A 25,216-nucleotide genomic window follows, 5' to 3' on the forward strand; every position below is an offset into this window, starting at 1 on the left:
ACGCATTTGTTAGTGAATTGTTACAGTTTTAAAAGATCCTTTTAGAATGAGTTATTCAGATACCCTTAAAAAAACTATCCATTTCCTTGATCTCAGTGGCTACTGATCTGATAGAACAGTGTACTTATTAACAGAGCCATGAATACTGAGTTTAATTACTTGACCATTCTGGCATTAAAACAATCTCCTAGAATATTAAGTAGGCCCTGAAACTAGTGAGCATCTTGTTAATAACCTTCCACAATATCAAAGCTCCATAATGCTAAAGAAAGCCAAGACAAAAGAGAATACTTTGCATAGGAAAATAACACAACAATATGAATATTACTGAAAAGACCTTACTTAGCAAAGAAAAAAAATGAAAGTGAACAATGTTTTCCATACAATGTCCCCAAATCTTGAGATTTTGCTTTTTTCTTTAAATAATTTCTAGTAATCTATTTCAGATTAACCACAGCAATAGAAAACATGCCCATATTTTGAAATTCATTGAGATATTATTGTTACTTTTTCCTCCACAACTGTGATTCTACACACGCCATAAATAATGCAAACTATATACCACATGACGAAGTAAAAAATTATCTGGCCTGACCAATAAATCTGGCAGAAGCCAGACACTTGAGGCATTTGAGATTGGTAATAATTGGCTTCTAGGAACTCCAGAGAAATCAACGGCTCGAATGCACAAAAAGTCAATGCATGTTATGCCCAGGAATTCAGTACTGGCCCTGCTGTCTCCCTTTGGTCTGGTCAGTTTTTAAGGAGTCACAAATTAGGCAGGCAACATAAGGAGCATGATTAAGAAAGCACATTGTACCAGCAGCTTCAGAGAAGTTTCCTCCTGAAACAGAAACGTGCTCTGCTCTTGTGTTCAAGCAGATCCAAGCGCCACTTTTCCAGGAAGCTTCCCTCTCCTTCCCTCCAGCACCCAAGAGAAGTCTAGGTCACCTTTTTTTTTTTTTTTTCTGAACACTAAGTTTTAAAATGAGTTGTTTTTGTTTGTTTGTTGGCTTGTTCTTAACTAAACTCAAAATGTGTCCAACTTTTTACATTTTTTTAATGAGAAAAAAGAAAGCTTAGCAGACCTGATCTCATGAAACCCTTCCATGCTGGAGCCAAGGAGCCACGGGAGGGTCTGAACACACCAACAGCTTAGGTACAGCGGTTTCATTCCAACAAGCCCCACGTTCAAGTCTCAGGAGAACTAGCCCCACAAGAAATTAACCGATTCAACTGGCCAGAAAACAGACAAAAATAAGGATCCAGTGCATCAATAAACCTTTGTCCTACAGAATTAACCTTGGATAACAGAAGACTCCTATGAAACAAAGAAGAGAGAATAAATATTTATAAAATATCCAGCCTCTCCCCATACCCTCACCCCACCCCCATTGTCCTCTCACTCCAGAACAGCCACCATAGCAGTTAGCTCAGTTTTCTGAGGAAGAAAGTTAAGGTCATGTACTTGCATCACCTTCTCAAATCTATCCCTAGCACAAACAATATTCTGAATATAAAGAGCCTTCAGAAGGAAACCCCGAGGAATATGTAGCTGCGCAAATGCTGCACTTCTCAAACTGGTAAGATAGAGATGGGGAACAGAGGTGTTTCAGAGGAAAACAAGGCATTGAAAACAACCTCAGGAAAGCAGCAAGCAACGGATCCCGACACTTGTCGGAAGCAGTGAATCACTCTTTGGCCCCAGGCTCCAGTACAAAGACACGCGGCACCCTCCAGAGACTGCCTGGGGAAGCACAGTCGTCAGCACAGCCCAAGGTCTCTGAGGCCCACTCCTAATTGCATTCACTTTCCAATGACCTGCAGAGGTAGGTCTCAGCGGAATCGTTACCCCAGTGAATAATATTTTACACACTACTCACTGACATAACAAATGGTCTTTGGGCTTTAACTGGAAATGACATGTTTTCTCACTGACAATGGTCTTAAGAGTACCTTCTACATCTTTCATGATCCTGAGGAGACAGTCATTAAAGTGGCTCGTTGGCTTTTGTCCTTAAGGTCATATAAAATGACATACATGTGTAGTGGCAATACCCACATGTGCTTAAGTGCCAAAATACTGGCATTGTCAAGTGTCAAAAAACCATGCTTCACAGCCCCACAGCATAACCCTTATGGTGTTTGGCCCTGAAGAACCATAAAGTTCTTTGAATACATGCTCATTAAAATCCACTGGCTTAGGTCACAAACAGCCACATAACACATGGAGAAACCATGTGACATGTAGTACTCCACTAGGAATGTACTTAGAACCTGTCCATAAGATTAAAACACAAAGAGATTGTAGGTGCACACCCAGGCAGAGGGAAATGTCCAATCTGGGAACTTCTCCTTCAGTGCATCCAGCTGGGAGGATCTCTTGTCTTTCCCAGACAGATAGTGGGCAGCTATGGCCACAGTGACCATTCCTTCAGGCTGTTCTTCTGAGACCTAGCAGAAAAAAATCAGTTAGTTCTATAATTCTCTGAAGCCAGAATGTTGAACCAAAGGCTCTTGCTAATAATCACCTGGGAACCTAATCAATGACACAAGCAATACTGAGAAATTCCCACCTGCAGTTCTATCCAGAACTGCCATGCAGAAGCCTGGAGTCCACGGGAGTAAAATACAAAGTAGTCTCCTCCTCTACTTGTGACTGGGGTGCCATTGCCAAGGGACCACTGGGAAAGCGTTGACCCTTTGTGAGTTCGGACATAGAATGACATATGGCTTGGCCCTGTACAATAAGAGGAAAGAACAACAGTTTAATCAACCTTAAAGAAAGTATCAACAAGAAAAGCAATTAACCCACCACTTAAACTAGGCTTTGCAGGTTCATACCATAAATCACTTTAAAGATACACAATACAAATCTAATCCAGGTCTACCAGTTTGGACATTCCATGTGCATCAACAAGGGCAAATAATGAGGATGAGAAGAGACAGAATTTACAAAGAGAAAACCTGTGTTTTAAGTCTTGGCCTTGGCATTTAATGACTGCATGACATTACCAATTCATTTAATCTGAGTCATCATTTCTTCATTTGTGAAACAAATTTCTTTGAGAGAAATACATTAGAAAAATTTCTGAAAGTGCTTTGGAAAAGTGCCAAGTGTTATAAATGTGCCAACTGAATTATTATTATGAGTGTAATTGTATTTTCAGACAGAGTTATTTATCACCTTGTTTTTTTTTTTTTTTTTTTTAACTAGTTTTTCCCTTTTAGCAGTAGGGTAAAACATTAGCTCAATTTTCACAATTTAATGACACACACACACACACAAAAAATAACCAGGGGCCCTCTAAGAACTTAAAGACAATGGCAGTTGCCTCAGTCTACTTCTCCCAGTCCTTCATCCAAAAACAACACAGAACACCAAGAAAAACTAAAACTAAACAAAAGCCACACCCTCAGGCTAACTTGAAAAGGAAACCTAAACTTCTAAATACCCGTAAGTAAGAAAAACTTCACAGATCAATGTCTCATGCTCTCATCCATATCCTGCTGCACAACTTTGTGGCAAGGAAAAGCAGGCCCAGCAAGTCCACCCCAAGTCTGAAAACACTATGAAAGTATCCAGTTAGAGCAATGTTTACAGGGAAGAGGCTTCAATGCCAAGCAATTGGAAGTGGCATTATTCAAAAAGCAAAGCTTCTGGGGGAGAAATACTGCCAAAAAAAAGAAGGGAGAGGGGGATCTTAAGATGGCAGATTAGGAGAGACAGAGCAAGATTCTCCTCCATGAAAAACACTAGATAAAAGAAAGTGCTCCAGAATAGCAGTTCCAGGGTTTCACCGGCTGGGCAGGGACTTTCACACCCACAGTGACTGTGCACCTGGAGAAAGAGAGACTATATCCAGAGACATATGAGTGTTCATTCAGTCCAGAAAGCTGCCAGGAAAACGGCAGCTAGAGTCGCAGTCTAGAGTGGTGGGGAGAAAGCAAGAGACTGTGTTCAGGGGTGGGTTAGTATAAGGCCCGGACACCTGTCGGGGAAATGGCAGCTGGAGTCGCAGTATAGCGTGGTGGGGAGAAAATGAGACTGTGCTCAGAGGTGGAGTAGTGGAAGACCCAAAAAGCTGGCAGGGAACTGAAAGCTGGAGCTGCTGTTGAACGCAGCGGGCAGTGCCTTCCACTCCCTGGGCACCCACCTCAGTATTTGGTGCAGGTAATAACCCTTCACATATACACAGCTGAGAACCCCCAAGCCAGGGACGGGACACTGCAGCAGGCAGATAATCATGGAATTGGGTAGTTTCCATGCCCCAAGCAGCAATTTTTGCAGCTGGCTGGTAGAAACCCCTTCGCAGTGCTGCGGCCAAGAGCTTGCTTGAGGGAATTCAGGATTCGGCTGGCTTGTGATGGCGCACACTCCTCCTCCGCAGAAGCACGTGGTGTACACAGCCTAGAGGCAGGGTTGCTGCACAGACGTGCCAGGAGCCCTACTACAATCCTAGGGACTTGTGGGCCCACAGCTGAGAGGGACTGTGGGTAATCTGAGCTGAAGGGTTGGACGCGTTCTGCAGCCCCAGGGTATTCCAATAGCAGCCCCAGGAATGGCTGGGAGTACTGGGTCCTAAAGTCGTCTTCCCTGCCAAACTGCACAGGATGTGACACCCACCCACAGGGCTGGCGGTCCCCACTGCACACAGAAAATTGATGTACTGATTGGACCTCCACATGGTTTGGATCCCTACTTGCTGCATAGACAAAGTTAGGGATAACTGGATTGAGGGTAAGAGGTTGCTCAGGAGTGCCACCTGCTGATAGGTAAGGGAAAGTGCACTGCACCAAGCTGTAGCTCTGTCAAATTATAGACAACTGTTTAAATAAGCCTGCATATCCTAAAGAACCCTATCAAGATAAGCAAATGCCACGAGGCCAAAAACAACAGAAAATTATAAAGCATATGAAGAAACCAGAAGATATGGATAACCCAAACATCCAAATTAAAAAAAAAAAAACAGAGGAAACACAGAACTTGGAGAAATTAAAGAAGTAATCACAAACACCAATACCATTACTCAGGATATTAAGGACATCAAGAAGACCCTAGAAGAGCATTAAGAAGAATTTGCAAGAGTAAATTAAAAAAACAGCAGATTTTATGGAAATAAAAGAAACTTGATCAAATGTAAAAGATTCCTGAAACACATAACACCAAATGTGAAGAAACAGAGCAACAAATAAGCAAACTCAAAGAAAGTGTTGGAAAGTGAAGGCACAAAAGAGAGAATGGTGGAAAAAAAAAAAAAGGAAAAATTTGAAATGGATCTCAGGGATATGATGGACAACATGAAGTACAAAAATAAGACTCATTGGTGTACCAGAAGTGGAAGAGAAGGGTAAAAGACTAGGAAGAGCACTGAAAGACACTGTTGAGGGAAACTCCCCAACCCTTCTAAATGACATAAATACACAAATCATAGAGCCCAATTAACTCCAAATAGAATAAATTCAAATAAACCCACTCCAAGACATTTGGATCAGATTGACAAATGCTAAAGAGACAGAGCAAGTTCTGAAAGCAGCAAGAGAGAAGCAATTCACCCACATACAAGGGAAACAGCATAAGACTAAGTAGTGACTACTCAGCGGCCACCATGAAGGCAAGAAGGCAATGGTATGACATATGTAAAACTGTGAAAGAGAAAAATTGCCAACCAAGAATTCTTTATCCAGCAAAGATCTTCAAATTTGTGTGAGAGCTTAAAATCTTCACAGACAAACAAATGCTGAGAGACTTTGCTAACAACAGGCCTGCCCTACAAGAAATACTAAAGGGAGCCATACACCGGCTGAGAAAAAAAGAAAGGAGAGCGAGGTCTGGAGAAGGGCACAGAACTAAAGAGTTTTAGTAAGGGTATGTTAAAGGAAACAGAGCGAAAAAATACATCTGACAAACAAAAACCAAAGGATAGGATGGCTGATTCAAGAAATGCTTTTACAGTAATAACGCTGAATGTGAACGGATTAAACTCCCCAATTAAAAGATACAGATTGGCAACTTAAAGAATCAAATACCTAGTAATAAACTTAACCAAGGAAATAAAGGACCTAAATTCAGAACTACAAAGCATTACTAAAAGAAATCAAAGTACACCTACATAAATGGAAGGACATTCTGTGTTAATGGACTAGAAGACTAAATATTAAGATCAATTCTACCCAAATTGATTTACAGATTCAACACAATCCCATGCAAATTCCAACAGCCTATTTTGCAGAATTGGAAAAGCCAATTACCAAATTGATTTGGAAGGATAAGTGGCTCCAAATAGCCAAAAACACCCTGAAAAAGAAAAATGAATTTGGAGGACTCTAACTTCCTGCCTTGAAAACATACTTCAAAGCTACAGCGATTAAAAAAAAAAAAAAAAATAGCATGGTACTGCCATAAAGATAGACATGCTGAACAATGCAACTGAATTTACAGTTTAGAAACAGATCCTCACATCTACGGTCAACTGATTTTTTTTTTTTTTTTTGGACTCAATCCACTCTTTAAATATTACCAGAATGAATTAAGATTTTTTTAATTTAGTCCTCCCATTTTGTCTCCTTTAAACACACACATTTTAAGGAATAGACAGAGCACACCCAACCTTCAGCTGTGTTACAAAATGTCTACACCTTCAAGGTTTTTATTGTGGTTTTCCTTAAGTTATCCTTATTGGGAGAAAGTCTGTGCATATATAGATTACTCTTAACTAAGTCTCAAGTCACAATGAAAACATACAAGAGTGTTGTTTTTTTTTTTTTTTTAAGGAAACTCAAAACAACAAAATTCATGCACTCTGAGTACCTTCTTCCATTCCTCTACCCAAAATGTTAAGGCCTCTGAAAATCAACATGAATGAAAATAGTGGCTTTAAGACCTAAGTTTGCCATAAATTTCTGTAAGTTTCCTTTTTCTTAACCCAAAATGAATGAATCATTTAAAAATAAAAATCTACAGGATCATCCTTAGAAGTCTTTAAAAAATTATTTCTGATACATACACACATAGGCTCCTAACAATTTAGACAGGTTTATATGTTAATAAATCCCAAAAAAAAGATTAAAAATCACTTTACATGTAACTTTCCTCCCAAATGCTATATGAAGATTCAAACTGCAATCAGGGTTTCATAAAAATATACACACCTTATCTATAAAAACACTGGCATAGGTGCTAGGGGAGGAAGAAGATGGCAGAATGGAGAGGAGTGGAAGCTAGTTTGTCCCCCTGGAACAACTAATGAACAACCAGGAACAACTATTAAATAATCTGGAATACCTGCGGGGGGACAAATGTGACTATCCACACATCATACACCAATCTGGATCGAGAGGAATGCCCAAGATCGCAGCATAAAATCTGTAAGTAAAAACTGCAGATTCAAGCTGAGAGCCCATTCCCCTCACTGGCAGCCCAAACTGCAAACCTCCCTGCAGTAGAAAGCAACACTCTTTGAACAAGTGAATATATCTCAGCCCAGCTTCTAGTGGGGTTTTAATTAACAAATGTGGGCTGCTCAATACAAGCTACAAATTCCCAACAAGCAGACAGAGGCTTTTTTTTTTTTTTTTTTTAAGAAGAAATATGATGAGCACATCAGGGGACTGTTGGTTTGATGGGCTGAACCCTCTACCACAGGACTAGCCCTTTGGAAGCTGCTGCTGCAAAGAAGCTAGGCCTCCCTATAAGTGTGCCTAAGAGCCTCCTCCCAAATGCCTCTTTGTTGCTCAGATGTGGCCCTCTGTCTCTAGCTAAGCCAACTTGGCAGGTGAAATCACTGCCCTCCCCACTACGTGGGATCTGACACCCAGGGGAGTGAATCTCCCTGGCAATGTGGAATATGACTCCCGGGGAGGAATCTAGATCCAGCATCGTGGGATGGAGAACACCTTGACCAAAATGGGTACGTGAAAGGAAATGAAATAAGCTTCAGTGACAGATTCCAAAAGGAGCTGAGAGGTCACTCTGGTGGGCACTCTTACGCACAATACAGACAACCCTTTTTAGGTTCTAATGAATTGGAATAGCTAGCAGTAAATACGTGAAACTATCAAACTACCCATGAATCTTGAAGATGATTGTGTAAAACTGTAGCTTATGAGGGGTAACAATGTGATTGGGAAAGCCATATGGACCATACTCTCCTTTGTCTAGTTTATGGATGGATGAGTAGAAAAATGGGGGGGGGGGTAGGCACCCAGTGTCCTTTTTACTTTAATTACTCTTTGTGACTTTAATTTTTATTCTTATTATTTTGTGTGTGTGTGTGGTAATGAAAATGTCAAAAATTAATTTTGGTGATGAATGCACAACTATATAATGGCACTGTAAACAACTGAACGTACGCTTTGTTTTGTATGACTGCATGGTATGTGGATATATCTCAATAAAAATGAATTTAAAAAAAGAGGAAGAAATACAGACTTTAATAAGCATTATTTCACTTTGGTATAAGTAAGACCCGTGAAAACATCCACACACAAAAAGGAAGTGAGGATTAAGAGCAGGATCGTCTTCTCTGTCTTCCTGGTCACACCAGGTTTAGTGCAGGGCTAGGCAGGTAAAAGGTACTCAGTAAATAACAACAGGTTTTAATTTTCCCTTTCATGAAACATTTCTTCAGCCAAACAGCAGACAGAGGCTTTCAGTGACGACTGACATTAATAAGACAGAAGACTTCTCTGTCCCGAGAAGGGGAGCCCAAAGGACCAGGTGCTATCTCTGGCAGATGAGTGAAACTGTGGGGGCCATGGATGGGCCCTGAAAGGGGGCTTTCTGTCCCTTTTTCTCTCTCTCCACCTAAGCGGCTCAGTGGAGAAAGCCTCAGCCATTTTCAATTTGCAGCACTCTGACCCAGACAAGGGTGGAGACAGCAGAGTCAGAGCCCTAATGCCAGTCTCCCATTCAGAACCAGACCCCAGAGCCTAGGGGAAAACAGCCAAAACAGAAACTAAGACTAAGGGGGCCACACCTCCTTACACCAGTCAGGAGCTACAGGCTGACAGGCGCCACCTGCTGGGCAGGTTAGGAAAAGCACAGCAGCCACAGGCCTCACAGTGTGTGTCAATCTTCTAAGACACATCCTTAGGGAGAACTGATACTGAATACTGCCCCCTTCTGAGATCTGAGCCTGTTCTGGTCTGGGAATACCTGATTGGGGTAACCAAGGAAACCAGATGCCTAGACAACAGAAAACTACAACCTACACTAAGAAAACCTAAGTTAGAGCCCAGTCAAAGGAACAAACTTACACTTCAACTGAGATACAGGAATTGAAACAACTAATGCTAAGTCAATTCAAAAAGTTTAGGGAAGATATGACAAAAGAGATGAAGTGTATAATGAAAACACTGGGCAAATATAAGGTAGAAATCGAAAGTTCAAAAAAAAAAAACTGGCAGAATCTATGGAAATGAAAGGCACAACACAAGAGATGAAAGACACAATGGGGACATACAACAGCAGATCTCAAGAGGCAGAAGAAAACACTCAGGAATTGGAGAACAAGACACCTGAAATCCTCCACACAAAAGAACAGATGGGGAAGAGAATGGAAAAATATGAGCAACATCTCTGGGAACTGAATGACAACATGAAATGCATGAATGCATGTGCCATGGGTGTCCCAGAAGGAGAAGAGAAGGGAAAAGGGGCAGAAGCAATAATAGAGAAAATAATCTATGAAAATTTCCCATCCATTTATGAAAGACATAAAATTACAGATCCAAGAAGCGCAGTATACCCCAAACAGAATAGATCTCAACAGGCCTATGCCAAAACACTTAATAATCAGATTATCAAACGTCAAAGACAAAGAGACAATCCTGAAAGAAGCAAGAGAAAAGCGACCCTTCACATACAAAGGAAGCTTGATAAGACTATGTGAGGGAGAGAACCTAAGATGGCAGCCACATGAGACAGGGCAAAAAAACACCTCTGTGAAAAATACTAAATAAAAACCAGAAAGTGACCCAGAACACCAGTTCCAGAGATGCACCAGCCAGACAAGGTCTGCTAAATCCACAGGAACCGTGCTTTTGGTGAAACCGGAAGTCTGCATTCTGAAATGAGTGAGTGAGCTGGCTGAAAGTCCGGTGGCCGCACTGCAGTGTGGGGAAACCATGGGTTGGCGTTTGAAGACGGACTCGTTCTTTTAAAAAAAAAAAAAAAAAAAGCAGAGCATCTGCAGATACGACGGGGAGAACCGCACAGTGAAGCACAGCAGGAGTGGGCTGGGCCAACACCTTGGTGTCTGGCGTGGAGGATAGCCCTTACCACACCCGCTGTTGATTGTCTTGGGACCAGGGGGCAGACAGGAGCCAAAAGGAGAAAGAAACTGTGCCCCCTGCAGCTATCTCCTCGGCAGGCTGGGGACACTCCTGCCCGGGGCCGGACCCACAGCCCAGAGCCATCCCAAGAAACCCAGTGTGATGGGGAAGTATTTCCCGCAGTACCATGCAAAAGCCACAATATCGGCCATGGACAGTGACCTTTAGTGCGCCCACAGCTAACTGTCCTGGAGCTGGGAAGGCAGAGCTGTGCGGAAAGGGGGAAATTAACATGCCCCATTCAGCCATCTTTGCAGCAAGCTAAGAACGCCCCTGCATGGCCCGGTGGCTCAGGGCATCCCTGTGGCACAGCCTTCCCTCAGCAAAGGCCCTGGAAGAGCACGGCTAAGAATGGGGACCCACTTGGAAATCCCAGGGACCCTATGTCAATACCAAGGACTTGTGGGTCAGTGGCAGAGACAATCTGTGGCAAAACGAAAATGAAGGCTTAGGCTCTTGCAACAGCCTTAAATCTCTGGGAACACCTGGAAGGTTTGATTGTTAAAGCTACCCTGCCTCCCTAACCGCTCAGACACACGCCCCACATTCAGGGAGGACAGCATCAACAACACACCCAAACTTAGTTCACCAACTGAACCCCACAAGAATCAGATCCCCACACACCACAAAGACAAAGTTGGAGAGAACTGACTTGAGGGGAGTAGGTGACTCGCGGACGCCATCTGCTGGTTAGTTAGAGAAAATGTAAGCCACTAAGTTGCAGTTCTGATAAATTAGGGACTGGTATTTTTCATAACCTGAAAGAACCCTATCAAGTAAAGGAAATGCCAAGAGGCCAGAAACAACAGAAAATCTTAAAGCATATGATAAAACCAGACAATATGGAGAACCCAAACACCCAAATCAAAAGATCAGAAGAGACACAGTACTTGCCGCAATTAATCAAAGAACTAAAGACAAACAATGACACCATGGCACAGGATATAAAGGACATAAAGAAGACCCTAGAAGAGTATAAAGAAGATATTGCAAGAGTAATTTAAAAAATACAAGATCTTATGGAGATAAACTGCTGGCCAAATTAAAAAGAGTCTGGAAACTCAAAATACAAGATTAGAGGAAGTTGAACAACAATTCAGCCTCCTCGAGGACCACAGAATGGAAAATCAAAGAACAAAAGAAAGAATGGGGAAAAAAATAAAAAAAATCGAAATGGATCTCAGGGATACGACAAATAATTAAAACGTCCAAATTTAAGACTAATTGGTGTCCCAGAAGGGGAAGAAAAGGGTAAAGGTCTAGAAAAAGTATTCAAAGAAATTGTTGGGGAAAACTTCCCAAACCTTCTACACAATATAAATACACAAAGCATAAATGCCCAACAAACTCCAAATAGAATAAATCCAAATAAACCCACTCCAACACATATTCTGATCAGACTGTCAAATACTGAAGACAAGGAGCAAGTTCTGAAAGCAGCAAGAGAAAAGCAATTCACCACATACAAAGGAAACAACATAAGACTAAGTAGTGACTACTCAGCGGCCACCATGGAGGCGAGAATGCAGTGGCATGACATATTTAAAATTCTGAGAGAGAATAATTTCCAACCAAGAATACTTTATCCAGCAAAACTCTCCTTCAAATTTGAGGGAGAGCTTAAATTTTTCACAGACCAACAAATGCTGAGACACTTTGCCAGTAAAAGACCTGCCCTACTTCAGATTCTAAAGGGAGCCCTACCAACAGAGAAACAAAGAAAGGAGAAAGAGATACAGGGAATTTTAACAGACATATATAGAACCTTACATCCCAAATCACCAGGACACTCATTTTTCTCTAGTGATCACAGATCTTTCTCCAGAAGGGACCATAAGCTGGGACATAAAACAAGCCTCAAGAAATTAAAAAAAGAAAAATTGAATATACTCAAAGCACATTCTCCAAGCACAATGGAATACAAATAGAAGTCAATAATTTTTGAACTATAACTCCACTATTTACTTCCTACATGATATAAAATACACAAACTCTAAGGACAAATCAGTGGTTTTGAACTCAATGTAAAATATGTAATTTTAGACAACTATATAAAGGTGGGGGAATGAAGGAGTATAGAAACATAGTTTGTGTGTCCTATTGAAGTGAAGGTGGTATCAAAGAAAAACAAGATTGTTATGGATTTAAGAGGTTAATTTTAAGCCCCACAGTAAACACAAAGAAATTATCAGAGAATATAACCATAGAGATGAAATGTAGAGTTGGGGTTAAGAGAAATGGGGGAAGGGACAATGGGGAGTTAAGAAATGGGTGTAGGGTTCTGTTTGAGGTGAAGGGAAATTTCTAGTAATGGATGGTGGGAAAGAGCATATAACATTCTAAATGTGATTTATCCCACTAATGGAAGGCTAGGGAGGGGCTGGAATGGGAAGATTTAGGCTGTATATATGTTTCCACAATTGAAAAAAAAAAAAAAAAAAGACAGTCTAACTAGATGACAATTGAATGCCAAGGATGAACTTGGATGGGATTGGAGGATAGAGGACAGGTGGCTCAAAGGGACACAGCTGAGACATAATGAAAAGGAAATATAGAATGTAAGCTTTGTATCATTGTTGAATCTCTTGTACTTCTTAGCTGCGCTTAATGGAATTGCATAAAAGAATGTTCTTGTTCATGGGAAGTGTATATGTGAATTATAGTGTATGTTCAAGGATGTGTGCAGCTAGCTCTCATATGTTCAGAAGACAGAGCAATAGATGATGGATGATAGGGAGGACGGAGGGAGGGAAAGAAACAGTAATGTGGCAGCATGTTAAAGTTGGTGGATTGAGCTATTGGGGGAGGGGGTCAGGGTATGATGGAATTCTGTGTATGGGGCTAGTATTGTTTTTGCAACTGTTCATGTAACTTTGAATTTATTTCAAAATAAAGAAAAAAATCAACAACAACAGCAACAACAAAAAAGAAACTGTGGGACACCTCAGAAGCAATGAGCACACCTAAACACCTAGAACTTGGTTTCTAAATACCATTCTCCAATGCTCCATAAAGAAGTGGTTGATTTCATGGCTGAGGCAGAGGAAAAAAAAAAAAGATGAGTCCAAAACATCTGTGGTGTCAGAGAGTAAATAACTGCTTGAAAAAGAATCACCAGTAACAAGACATATATCACCACTGTGTACCCCCTGATAAGATGAACTGCAAAAGACACAACACTTCTATGACATACTGGCCAAATATGCATGCGTATCTTCTAACCAATCAGGAGAAAACATTCAACAAAAGGAAACTAAGAGATATTCTATCAAATACCTGGACAATTATAACCAAAAAGATCAAGGTCCTAAGGGGAAGACCAAGAACTGTCACAGAACAGAAGAGATTAAGAAGACAACAATGAAATGCAATGTAGGATCCTGGGAAATAAAAAGGGCCTTGGGGAAAAACTGGTGAAAGGTTTGTTGTGTGATTAGTAGCCCTGTACAAATGTTAACTTCCTGGTTTTGAATTATACTATGGTTACCTATGTGGTGATTCCATGTAGGTTGTCACAACCTACAAATGGCCTCAGTCTTCCTAATGCAGAGCTCTTCAAATTATAGGCTTTCCACTTGTGTTCTACTTTCAACTTTAACTATAAAATTATCCAAAAAGCTCCAGGCTTAAGCAAATGTTTAGAGTTGAGATAAATAGAAAACAAAACAAAACAAAAAACAAAACCTCCCACCTCAAAAAAACAAAACAAAACAAAAAAATACTACTAATATCCAGAGGTCCACATTCTAAGGAAACCATATAATTTATCATCCACACCAAGACAACTTTGAGAGTAAACGGAGTGACATACAGGCACATCCTACCCACGCTGATGATATAACAACTAAAATTAGGCAAGGACCATCTTAAGAAGCTAGAAGAAGATGACCAAATAGAATCCCAAATAAGTAAAAGAAATGAAATAAAAATAACAGCAGAAATTAACAGACTAACAAACAACATAGAAAATCAAGTCAAAAGTTGGCTCCTTAAAAAGAATAATAAAATTGATAAACCTCTAGGCAAAACTGATTTTTTTCAAAAAATATAAACACAAACCACCAACATCAGAGATGATGGGAGACATCACAACAGATGTTACAGACATTAAAAATTCAATATGGAAGGCAGGGCAAGACGGCAGAGTGGTGAAGTGTATGTTTTAGTCACTCCTTCAGGGAAGTAGGTAGAAAGCCAGGTACTGCGTGGAACGGACACCGCAGAGCAATCTGACTTCGGGTATACTTCATACAAAACTCATGAACACGTGGAACTGCGGAGATAAGCGAAATCTGTAAGTTTTTGCAGCCAGGCGACCCGTGCCCCTCCCTGCTGGGCTCGGTCCCGTGGGAGGAGGGACCGTCGGCGCTGGGAACGAGGAGGGAGAACTGCAGTTGTGGCCCTTATGGGAAACTCATTCTACTGATCCAAACTCTAATCACAGATAGACTGAGACGAGACACCGAAGAATCCGGGAGCAGCCAGCCCGGTGGAGAGGAGATAGGGATAGCAAAAACAGCAAGAAAAACCTCAAAAATAAAAGCAGAGGCTTTTTGGAGCTCTGGTGAACATAGAAAGGGGAAGGGCAGAGCTCAAGCAGTCAGGCTCATATGCAAATCCAGAAGAAAAACCGGTTTCTCTCCTCCTAGACTTTTCCTTAATGGCCCTAATTGCTTTGTGTCTTAGCATTTCAATAACCCATTAGATCTCCAAGGAGGGCCTTTTCTTTTTTCTTTCTTTTTGTTTTTTTTTTTTTTTTTTTATCTTTTTCTCTCTTTCTAAAACAATTACTCTAAGAAGCCCAATACAGAAAGCCTCAAAGACTTGCAATTTCAGCAGGTCAACACAAGAGCAGAACAAAGAGAGATCTGAGACAAAAGGCATTAACTCCAGTGGCTGAGAAAATTCACTAAACACCACAACTTCCCAAGAAAAGGGGGGCATCCTCTCCAAGCCATCATCCTGGTGGACAGGGAACACTCCTGCTCATCGCCAGCCCCATAGCCCAGAGCTGCCCCAGACAACCCAGTGTGACAGAAGTGCTTCCAATAACATGCACACACCACAAAATCGGACATGGACATTAGCCTTCCCTGCACCCTCAGCTGGTTGTCCCAGAGTTGGGAAGGCAGAGCAGTGTGAATTAACATGCCCCATTCAGCCATCCTTTCAGCAGACTGGGAGCCTCCCTACACAGCCCTGTAGCCCATAACCGCCCTGGGGGAGACAGCACTCACTTGTGACATAGCACAGTCATCCCTCAACAGAGGACCTGGAGCTGCACGGCCTGGAAGAGGGACCCACTCGTAAGTCTCAGGGGCCATATGCAAATACCAAGGATTTGTGGGTCAGAGGCAGACACAAACTGTGGCAGGACTCAACTGAAGGATTAGATCCTTGCAGCAGCTTTAAACCTCCAGGAACACCAAGGAAATTTGATTGTTAGAACCGCTCCCCCTCTCTGTCCACCCAGACACACAGCCCATATACAGGGCAGGAAACACCAACTACACACGCAAGCTTGGTACAACAATTGTACCCCACAAGACTCACTCCCCCACTCACCACAAAGACAAAGTTGGGGACAACTGGCTTGAGGGGAATAGGTGGCTCATGGACACAACCTGCTGGTCAGTTAGATAAAGTGGACTCCACGAAGCTGCAGATCTCACAAATTAGAGATAAGGATTTCAATCAGTCTACAAATCCTAAAAGAACACTATCAAGTTAATCAAATGCCAAGAGGCCAAAAACAACAGAAAATTTGAAAGCATATGAAAAAAACAGACGATATGGATAACCCAAGCCCAAGCACCCAAATGAAAAGATCAGAGGAGACACAGTAGCTGGAGCAATTAATCAAAGAACTGAAGATGAATGACAAGACCATGACACAGGATATAAAGGACATCAAGAGGACCCTAGAAGAGCATAAAGAAGAAATTGCAAGAGTAAATGAAAAAACAGATGATCTTATGGAAATTAAAGAAACTGTTGACCAAATTAAAGATTCTGGATACTCACAGTACAAGACTAGAGGAAGCTGAACAACAAATCAGTGACCTGGAAGATGACAGAACAGTAAATGAAAGAACAAAAGAAAAAATGGAGAAAAAAATAAAAAAAAATTGAACTGGACCTCAGGGATATGATAGATAAAATAAAACGTCCAAATATAAGACTCACTGGTGTCCCAGAAGGGAAAGAAAAGGGTAAAGGCCTAGAAAGAGTATTCAAAGAAATTGTTGGGGAAAACTTCCCAAACTTTCTAAACACCATAAGTACACAAATCATAAATGCCCAGCAAACTCCAAATAGAATAAATCCAAATAAACCCACTCCGAGACATATTCTGATCACACTGTCAAATATGGAAGAGAAGGAGCAAGTTCTGAAAGCAACAAGAGAAAAGCAATTCACCACATACAAAGGAAACAACATAAGACTAAGTAGTGACTACTCAGCAGCCACCATGAAGGCGAGAAGGCAGTGGCATGATATATTTAAAATTCTGAGTGAGAAAAATTTCTAACCAAGAATACTTTATCCAGCAAAACTCTCCTTCAAATTTGAGGGAGAGCTTAAATTTTTCACAGACAAACAAATGCTGAGAGAATATGCTAACAAGAGACCTGCCCTACTGGAGATACTAAAGGGAGCCCTACAGACAGAGAAACAAAGAAAGGACAGAGAGACATGGAGAAAGGTTCAGTACTAAAGAGACTCAGTATGGGTACATTAAAGGATATTAATAGAGAGAGGGGAAAAATACATATGACAAACATAAACGAAAGGATAAGATGGCTGAATCAACAAATGCCTTCACGGTTATAACGTTGAATGTAAATGGATTAAACTCCCCAATTAAAAGATATAGATTTGCAGAATGGATTAAAAAAAATGAACCGTCAATATGTTGCATACAAGAGACTCATATCAGACACAGGGACACAAAGAAATTGAAAGTGAAAGGGTGGAAAAAAATATTTCATGCAAGCTACAGCCAAAAGAAAGCAGGTGTAGCAATATTAATCTCAGACAAAATAGACTTTAAATACAAGGATGTTATGAGAGACAAAGAAGGCCTCTACATACTAATAAAAGGGGCAATTCAACAAGAAGAAATAATAATTATAAATGTTTATGCACCCAATCAAGGTGCCACAAAATACATGAGACAAACACTGGCAAAAATAAAGGAAGCAATTGATGTTTCCACAATAATTGTGGGAGACTTCAACACATCACTCTCTCCTATAGATAGATCAACCAGACAGAAGACCAATAAGGAAATTGAAAACCTAAACAATCTGATAAATGAATTGGATTTAAGAGACATATATAGAACATTACATCCCAAATCACCAGGATACACATTCTTCTCTAGTGCTCATGGAACTTTCTCCAGAATAGATCATATGCTGGGAGATAAAGCAAGCCTCAATAAATTTAAAAAATTGAAATTATTCAAAGCACATTCTCTGACCACAATGGAATACAATTAGAAGTCAATAACCATCAGAGACTTAGAAAATTCACAAATATCTGGAGGTTAAACAACACACTCCTAAACAATCAGACAGTTAAAGAAGAAATAGCAAGAGAAATTGCTAAATATATAGAGACGAATCAAAATGAGAACACAACATACCAAAATGTATGGGATGCAGCAAAAGCAGTACTGAGGGGGAAATTTATAGTACTAAACGCATATATTAAAAAGGAAGAAAGAGCCGAAAACAAAGAACTAATGGATCAACTGAAGAAGCTAGAAAATGAACAGCAAACCAATCCTAAACCAAGTACAAGAAAAGAAATAACAAGGATTAAACCAGAAATAAATGACATAGAGAACAAAAAAAACAATAGAGAGGATAAATATTACCAAAAGTTGGTCCTTTGAGAAGATCAACAAGATTGACAAGCCCCTAGCTACACTGACAAAATCAAAAAGAGAGAAGACCCATATAAACAAAAAAATGAATGAGAAAGATGACATTACTGTGGATCCTGAAGAAATTAAAAACATTCTAAGAGGATACTATGAACAACTGTATGCCAACAAACTGGACAATGTACAGGAAAAGGACAATTTCCTGGAAACATATGAACAACCTAGACTGACCAGAGAAGAAACAGAAGACCTCAGCCAACCAATCACAAGCAAAGAGATCCAATCAGTCATCAGAAAGCTTCCCACAAATAAATGCCCAGGGCCAGATGGCTTCACAGGGGAATTCTACCAAACCTTCCAAAAAGAACTGACACCATTCTTACTCAAACTCTTTCAAAACATCGAAGAAAATGGAACACTACCTAACTCATTTTATGAAGCTAACATCAATCTAATACCAAAACCAGGCAAAGATGCTACAAAAAAAAAGGAAAACTACTGGCCAATCTACCTAATGAACACAGATGCAAAAATCCTCAACAAAATACTTGCAAATCGAATCCAAAGACACATTAAAAAAATCATACACCATGACCAAGTGGGGTTCATTCCAGGCATGCAAGGATGGTTCAACATAAGGAAATCAATGTATTACAACACATTAACAAATCAAAAGGGAAAAATCTAATGATCACCTCAATAGATGCTGAAAAAGCATTTGACAAAATCCAACATCCCTTTTTGATAAAAACACTTCAAAAGGTAGGAATTGAAGGAGACTTCCTCAATATGATAAAGAGCATATATGAAAAACTCACAGCCAGCATAATACTCAATGGTGAGAGACTGAAAGCCTTCCCTCTAAGATCAGGAACAAGACAAGGATGCCCACTATCACCACTGTTATTCAACATTGTGCTGCAAGTGCCAGCCAGGGCAATACGGCAAGACAGAGGAATAAAAGACATCCAAATTTGAAATGAAGAAGTAAAACTGTCATTGTTTGCAGATGATATGATCTTATATCTGGAAAACCCTGAGAAATTGACGATACAGCTACCAGAACTAATAAATAAATTTAGCAAAGTAGCGGGATACAAGATTAATGCACATAAGTCAGTAATGTTTCTATATGCTAGAAATGAACAAACTGAAGAGACACTCAAGAAAAAGATACCACTTTCAATAGCAACTAAAAAAAAATCAAGTACCTAGGAATAAACTTAACCAAAGATGTAAAAGACCTATACAAAGAAAACTACATAAGTCTTCTAAAAGAAATAGAAGGGGACCTTAAAAGATGGAAAAATATTCCATGTTCATGGATCAGAAGGCTAAATGTCATTAAGATGTCAATTCTACCCAAACTTATCTACAGATTCAATGCAATCCCAATCAAAATTCCACAACCTACCTTGCAGACTTGGAAAAGCTAGTAATCAAATTTATTTGGAAAGGGAAGATGCCTCGAATTGTTAAAGACACTCTAAAAAAGAAAAACAAAGTGGGAGGACTTACACTGACTGACTTTGAAGCTTATTATAAAGCCACCGTTGTCAAAACAGCATGGTACTGGCACAAAGATAGACATATTGATCAATGGAACCAAATTGAGAATTCAGAGATAGACCCCCAGCTCTATGGCCAACTGACCTTTGATAAGGCCCCCAAAGTCACTGAACTGGGTCATAACGGTCTTTCCAACAAATGGGGCTGGGAGAGTTGGATATCCATATCCAAAAGAATGAAAGAGGACCCCTACCTCACACCCTACATAAAAATTAACTCAAAATGGATCAAACAGCTCAATATAAAAGAAAGTACCATAAAACTCTTAGAAGATAATGTAGGGAAACATCTTCAAGACCTTGCATTAGGCGGACACTTCTAGACTTTACACCCAAAGCACAAGCAATAAAAGAAAAAAATAGATAAATGGGAACTCCTCAAGCTTAGAAGTTTCTGCACCTCAAAGGAATTTCTCAAAAAGGTAAAGAGGCAGCCAACTGAATGGGAAAAAATTTTTGGAAACCATGTATTTGACAAAAGACTGACATCTTGCATATATAAAGAAATCCTACAACTCAATGACGATAGCACAGACAGCCCAACTATAAAATGGGCAAAAGATATGAAAAGATAGTTCTCTGAAGAGGAAATACAAATGGCCAAGAAACACATGAAAAAATGTTCAGCTTCACTAGCTATTAGAGACATGCAAATTAAGACCACAATGAGATACCATCTCACACCAATTAGAATGGCTGCCATTAAACAAACAGGAAACTACAAATGCTGGAGGGGATGTGGAGAAATCGGAACTCTTATTCACTGTTGGTGGGACTGTATAATGGTTCAGCCACTCTGGGAGACAGTCTGGCACTTCCTTAGAAAACTAGATCTAGAGTTACCCTTTGATCCAGCAATTGCACTTCTTGGCATATACCCAGATCTGAAAGCAGTGACATGAAAAGATATCTGCATGCCAATGTTCACAGCAGCATTATTCACAATTGCCAAGAGATGGAGAGAACCCAAATGCCCTTCAACAGATGAGTGGATAAATAAATGTGGTATATACACGCTACAGACTACTATGCGGCAGTAAGAAGAAACGACATCGTGAAACATATGACAACATGGATGAACCTTGAAGACATAATGCTGAGTGAAATAAGCCAGGCACAAAAAGAGAAATATTATATGCTACCACTAATGTGAACTTTGAAAAATGTAAAGCAAAAGGTTTGTAATGTAGAATGTAGGGGAACTAGTGATAGAGAGGAATTAAGGAAGAGGGAAAGATAATCCAACAGATAAGGTATTGTGGGTAAATTCAACGTTCTGGGAATACCCAGGAATAACTATGGTCTGTTAATTTAAGATGGGTATGGTAGGAACAAGTTCACAGAAATGTTGCTATATTAGGTTACTTTCTTGGGGTAGAGTAGGAATATGTTGGAAGTAAAGTAGTTACCTTAGGTTAGTTGTCTTTTTCTTACTCCCTTGTTATGGTCTGTTTGAAATGTTCTTTTTCTGTATGTTTTTTTCAATCTTTTTAATTTTTTTTATTTTTCATATAGTTGATTTAAAACAATTTAAAAAAAAAAAAAACAAGGAAGAAAAAATATGCAGAGCCCCCTTGAGGCGCTGGTGGAGAATGCAGGGGTATTGGCCTGTCCCACCTCGATGGTTCCTAATGTGCTCACAGACATAGGGGACTGGTGGTTTGATGGGCTGAGCCCTCTACCACAGGATTTACCCTTGGGAAGACTGTTGCTGCAAAGGAGAGGCTAGGCCTGACTATAATTGTGCCTGAGAGCCTCCTCCTGAATGCCTTTGTTGCTCAGATGTGGCCGTCTCTCTCTAGCTAAGCCAGCTTGGCGGGTGAAATCACTGCCTTCTCCCCTATGTGGGATCAGACACCCAGGGGAGTGAATCTCCCTGGCAATGTGGAATATGACTCCCGGGGAGGAATGTAGACCCAGCATCATGGGATGGAGAACATCTTCTTGACCAAAAGGGGGATGTGAAAGGAAATGAAATAAGCTTCAGTGGCACAGAGATTCCAAAGGGAGGAGAGAGGTCACTCTGGTGGGCACTCTTACGCACAATATAGACAACCCTTTTTAGGTTCTAATGAATTGGGGTAGCTGGCAGTAGATACCTGAAACTATCAAACTACAACCCAGAACCCATTAATCTTGAAGACGACTGTATAAAAATGTAGCTTATGAGAGGTGACAATGGGATTGGGAAAGCCATAAGGACCACACTCCCCTTTGTCTAGTTTATGGATAGATGAGTAGAAAAATGGGGGAAGGAAACAAACAAACAAACAAAGGCACCCAGTGTTCTTTTTTACTTTAATTGCTCTTTTTCACTTTATTTACTACTCTTGTTATTTATGTGTGTGTGGTAATGAAGGTGTCAGGGATTGATTTTGGTGATGAAATCACAACTATATAATGGTACTGTGAACAATCGAATGTACGATTTGTTTTGTATGACTGCAGGGTATGTGAATATACCTCAATAAAATGAATATTAAAATAAAATAAAATAAAAAAGACAATATGGGGATATTATATACAACCACATGGCAATAAATTTGAAAGCTCAGAAAAAAATGGACAAATTTCTTGAGGAACACAAATTACCAAAATTATCACAAAACAAAATCTGAATTGTCCTATAGCCATTCAATAAATAATTGTTTTAGAACTTTAATGCAAATTCTAGGCTAAGAAGGCTTCATAGTTAATTTATCAAACATACCTAAGAAAGAAATAATGTCAGTATTACATAAACTTGTTCAGAAAACACAAGAAGCAGGAACACTTCCCAAACTCATTTGATGACACCAAAACCAGACAAGAAAAGTAAATTACCGACCAACATTCTTCATGAACATAGATGCAAAAACCTTAATAAAAAAATTAGCAGATAGAATCCAGCAATAAATATACAAAAAAATAATGCACAACAACTATGGTGATTTAAAGCTGTATGTACCCCAGAAAACATGTTCTTAAATCTAATCCACTTCTGTGGTCGTAAACTCACTTTAAGTAAGACCTTTTGATGAGACTACTTCAGTTAAGGTGTGACGCACCTCATTCAAGATGAGTTTTAATCCTGTTACTAGAGTCCTTGTAAACAGAATGAATACAAAGAGAGAAAAAGCCATGGAAGTATGAAGCTGAAATCAACAAAACCCAGAAGAGAAGGGAGAAACCAGCAGATGCTGCCATGTGCCTTGCCACATGGCAGAGGAGCCAAGGATTGCCAGCAGCCAGTGTTTGGAAAGAAAGCATCACCTTGATGATGCTTTGATCTTGACATCTCTTGGCCTCACATTGTAAGCTAATAAATTCCCCTTGTTTAAGCCAACCCATTTCATGGTATCTGCTTTAAGCCATCTAGGAAACTAAAACAATCACCAAGTTAGAGTTTATTCCAGAAATGCAAAGTAAATTTAACATATGAAAATTAATCAGTGGAATTCACTACATTAACAGATAAAAGGAGAAAAAAAATGGTCTTACTTATGCTCAAAGAGTTAAAGGAAAACATACACACAGAACTAAGGGAAGCCAGAAAAACAACAGAAAAACACAATATCAATAGAGAGATGAAATTATGAAAAGGAACCAAACAGACTGAACACCACAGTGACAGAAACAAAACATTCCCTAGAGGGTGTTCAAAAGCAGACTGGAGCTGGCAGAAGAAATAATCAGTAAACTTGAAGATAAGACATCTGAAATCATCCAGTTTGAGGAGGAGAAAAAGGAAAGAATGAAGAAAAGTGAACAAAGCGAGCAAAACCTGTGGATACCATCAAGCATGCCAATACATACATTGTGGGAGTCCCAGAAGGAAAGGTACAAAGAGAATATTCAAAGACATAATGGCTGACAACTTCCCAAATTTAATGAATGATATGAATATACACATCCAAGATGCTCAATGAACTCCAAACAGGATGAACCCAAATAGACCCCACACCATGGCATATTATAATCAAACTGTCAAATGCCAAAGATAGAGAATTCTGAAAGCCACAAGAGAGAAGCAACATGTCACATATGAGGGAGCCTCAATAATATTGTGCCAATTTCTCATCAGAAACCACGAAGGCAAGAAGGCAGTGGATGACATACTTAAAGTGCTGAAAGCAATAAACTGTCAAGCAAAGACTGTCAACCAAAAATTTCTTTCAGAAATGAAGGAGAAATCAAGATATTCTCAGATAAACAAAAGCTGAGGAAATTCATCACCATTAGACAGGGCCTACAAGAGATACGACAGAAAGTTCTAGAGGTTCAAAGGAAAGAACAATACACAATAACCGAAGTTGCATGAAGAAATAACGATCTCTGGTGAGGGTAATGGCATGGGTAAATATAAATGCCAGTACTACTGTATTTCTTATTTGTAAGTCCACTTTCTGCTTCCTACATGATCTAATAAGGCAAATGCATAAAATTAATGATAAATCAGTGGTTTGGGGCGCCTACTGTGCAAACATATAATCTGTGACAAGAATTACATAAAGTTGGGGGGGGGACACAGGTTTAGGGACATGGTTTGTATATACTATTGAAGTTAAGTTGGGTATCAAAGCAAATGAGAGAGTTATAGATTTAGAATGTTAAATTTAAGCACATGGTAACTACAAAGAAAATACTGGGGAATATGCAAGCACATAGGGACAGAAAGTAGAATACAGGCTGCCAAGGGTGGGGGACAAGGGGAACAAGGAGTTAATGCAAAATGGATATAGGGTTTTTGTTTGAGGAGATGAGAAACTTTTAGAAATAGGTGATGAAGGCAATGCCGTAGTGAGTGTAATCAATCCTACTAAATGGTATGCTTAAGAATGGCTGAGATGGGAAAGTTAATGTTCTATACATATTTCCACAATTTAAAAAAAAAGTAACTAATGAGATAGTGACAATTAAAGGAAATACATGATTCTGGACGGGATATACCAAGGGAAGAGAGAAGGCTCAAAAGGACATTATTACGATACATGAAAAAAAAATGGAATGTAGACTATAACCTTTGTATCAGGATTAAATTCTTTGATAACTGCACTTAAGATAGATACACATAAGTGAATATCCTTATTCTTTGAAAGTATACATGGCAGTATTAAGCATTCAAGGAGCAGGATGTATACAATCTACACTCGTGTTCAGAAAATGGATTAATAGATACACAGAGAGATGGGTAGACAGACGGACTGACAGAATGATAGACAGAATGATATAGCAAATGTGGAAAAATGTTAAAATTGGGGGATCTGGGTATCTAAGGGGATTGGGGTATATTGGAGTTCTCTATATGGGGTTTGTATTATTTTTTTAACTATCCTGTAAGATTGAAAGTATTTCACAATTAAAAAGTATTAAAAAAGAAGAAATGATAAAGTTTGGAAAGGAAGAAATAAAGCTGCCTTTATTTGCAAGTAGCATGGAT

General features: G+C 39.7%; 1 protein-coding gene across 4 annotated transcripts in view; it reads right to left on the bottom strand.

The window, feature by feature from the left end:
• The window catches only part of ERMP1 (endoplasmic reticulum metallopeptidase 1), a 160,631-nt gene that overhangs the window by 47,740 nt on the left and 87,675 nt on the right, over positions 1–25,216 (bottom strand). For 3 of the 4 annotated variants that reach the window (XR_005210620.1, XM_037797279.1, XM_037797278.1), the window contains exons 14-15: positions 2,577–2,740; positions 2,320–2,454 (exon numbers count right to left, since the gene is read on the bottom strand). Coding sequence is in view for 3 of the 4 variants with exons in the window: in XM_037797279.1 (XP_037653207.1) it covers positions 2,320–2,454; positions 2,577–2,740 (299 nt within the window). In the remaining variant the exon portion in view is untranslated. Of the gene's footprint in view, positions 1–932; positions 2,455–2,576; positions 2,741–25,216 lie in introns of those variants that run through there. The other variant, XM_037797277.1, reaches the window with a different exon arrangement.

Source organism: Choloepus didactylus, chromosome 10 (genome assembly GCF_015220235.1).
Source record: "Choloepus didactylus isolate mChoDid1 chromosome 10, mChoDid1.pri, whole genome shotgun sequence".
NCBI lineage: Eukaryota > Metazoa > Chordata > Mammalia > Pilosa > Megalonychidae > Choloepus > Choloepus didactylus.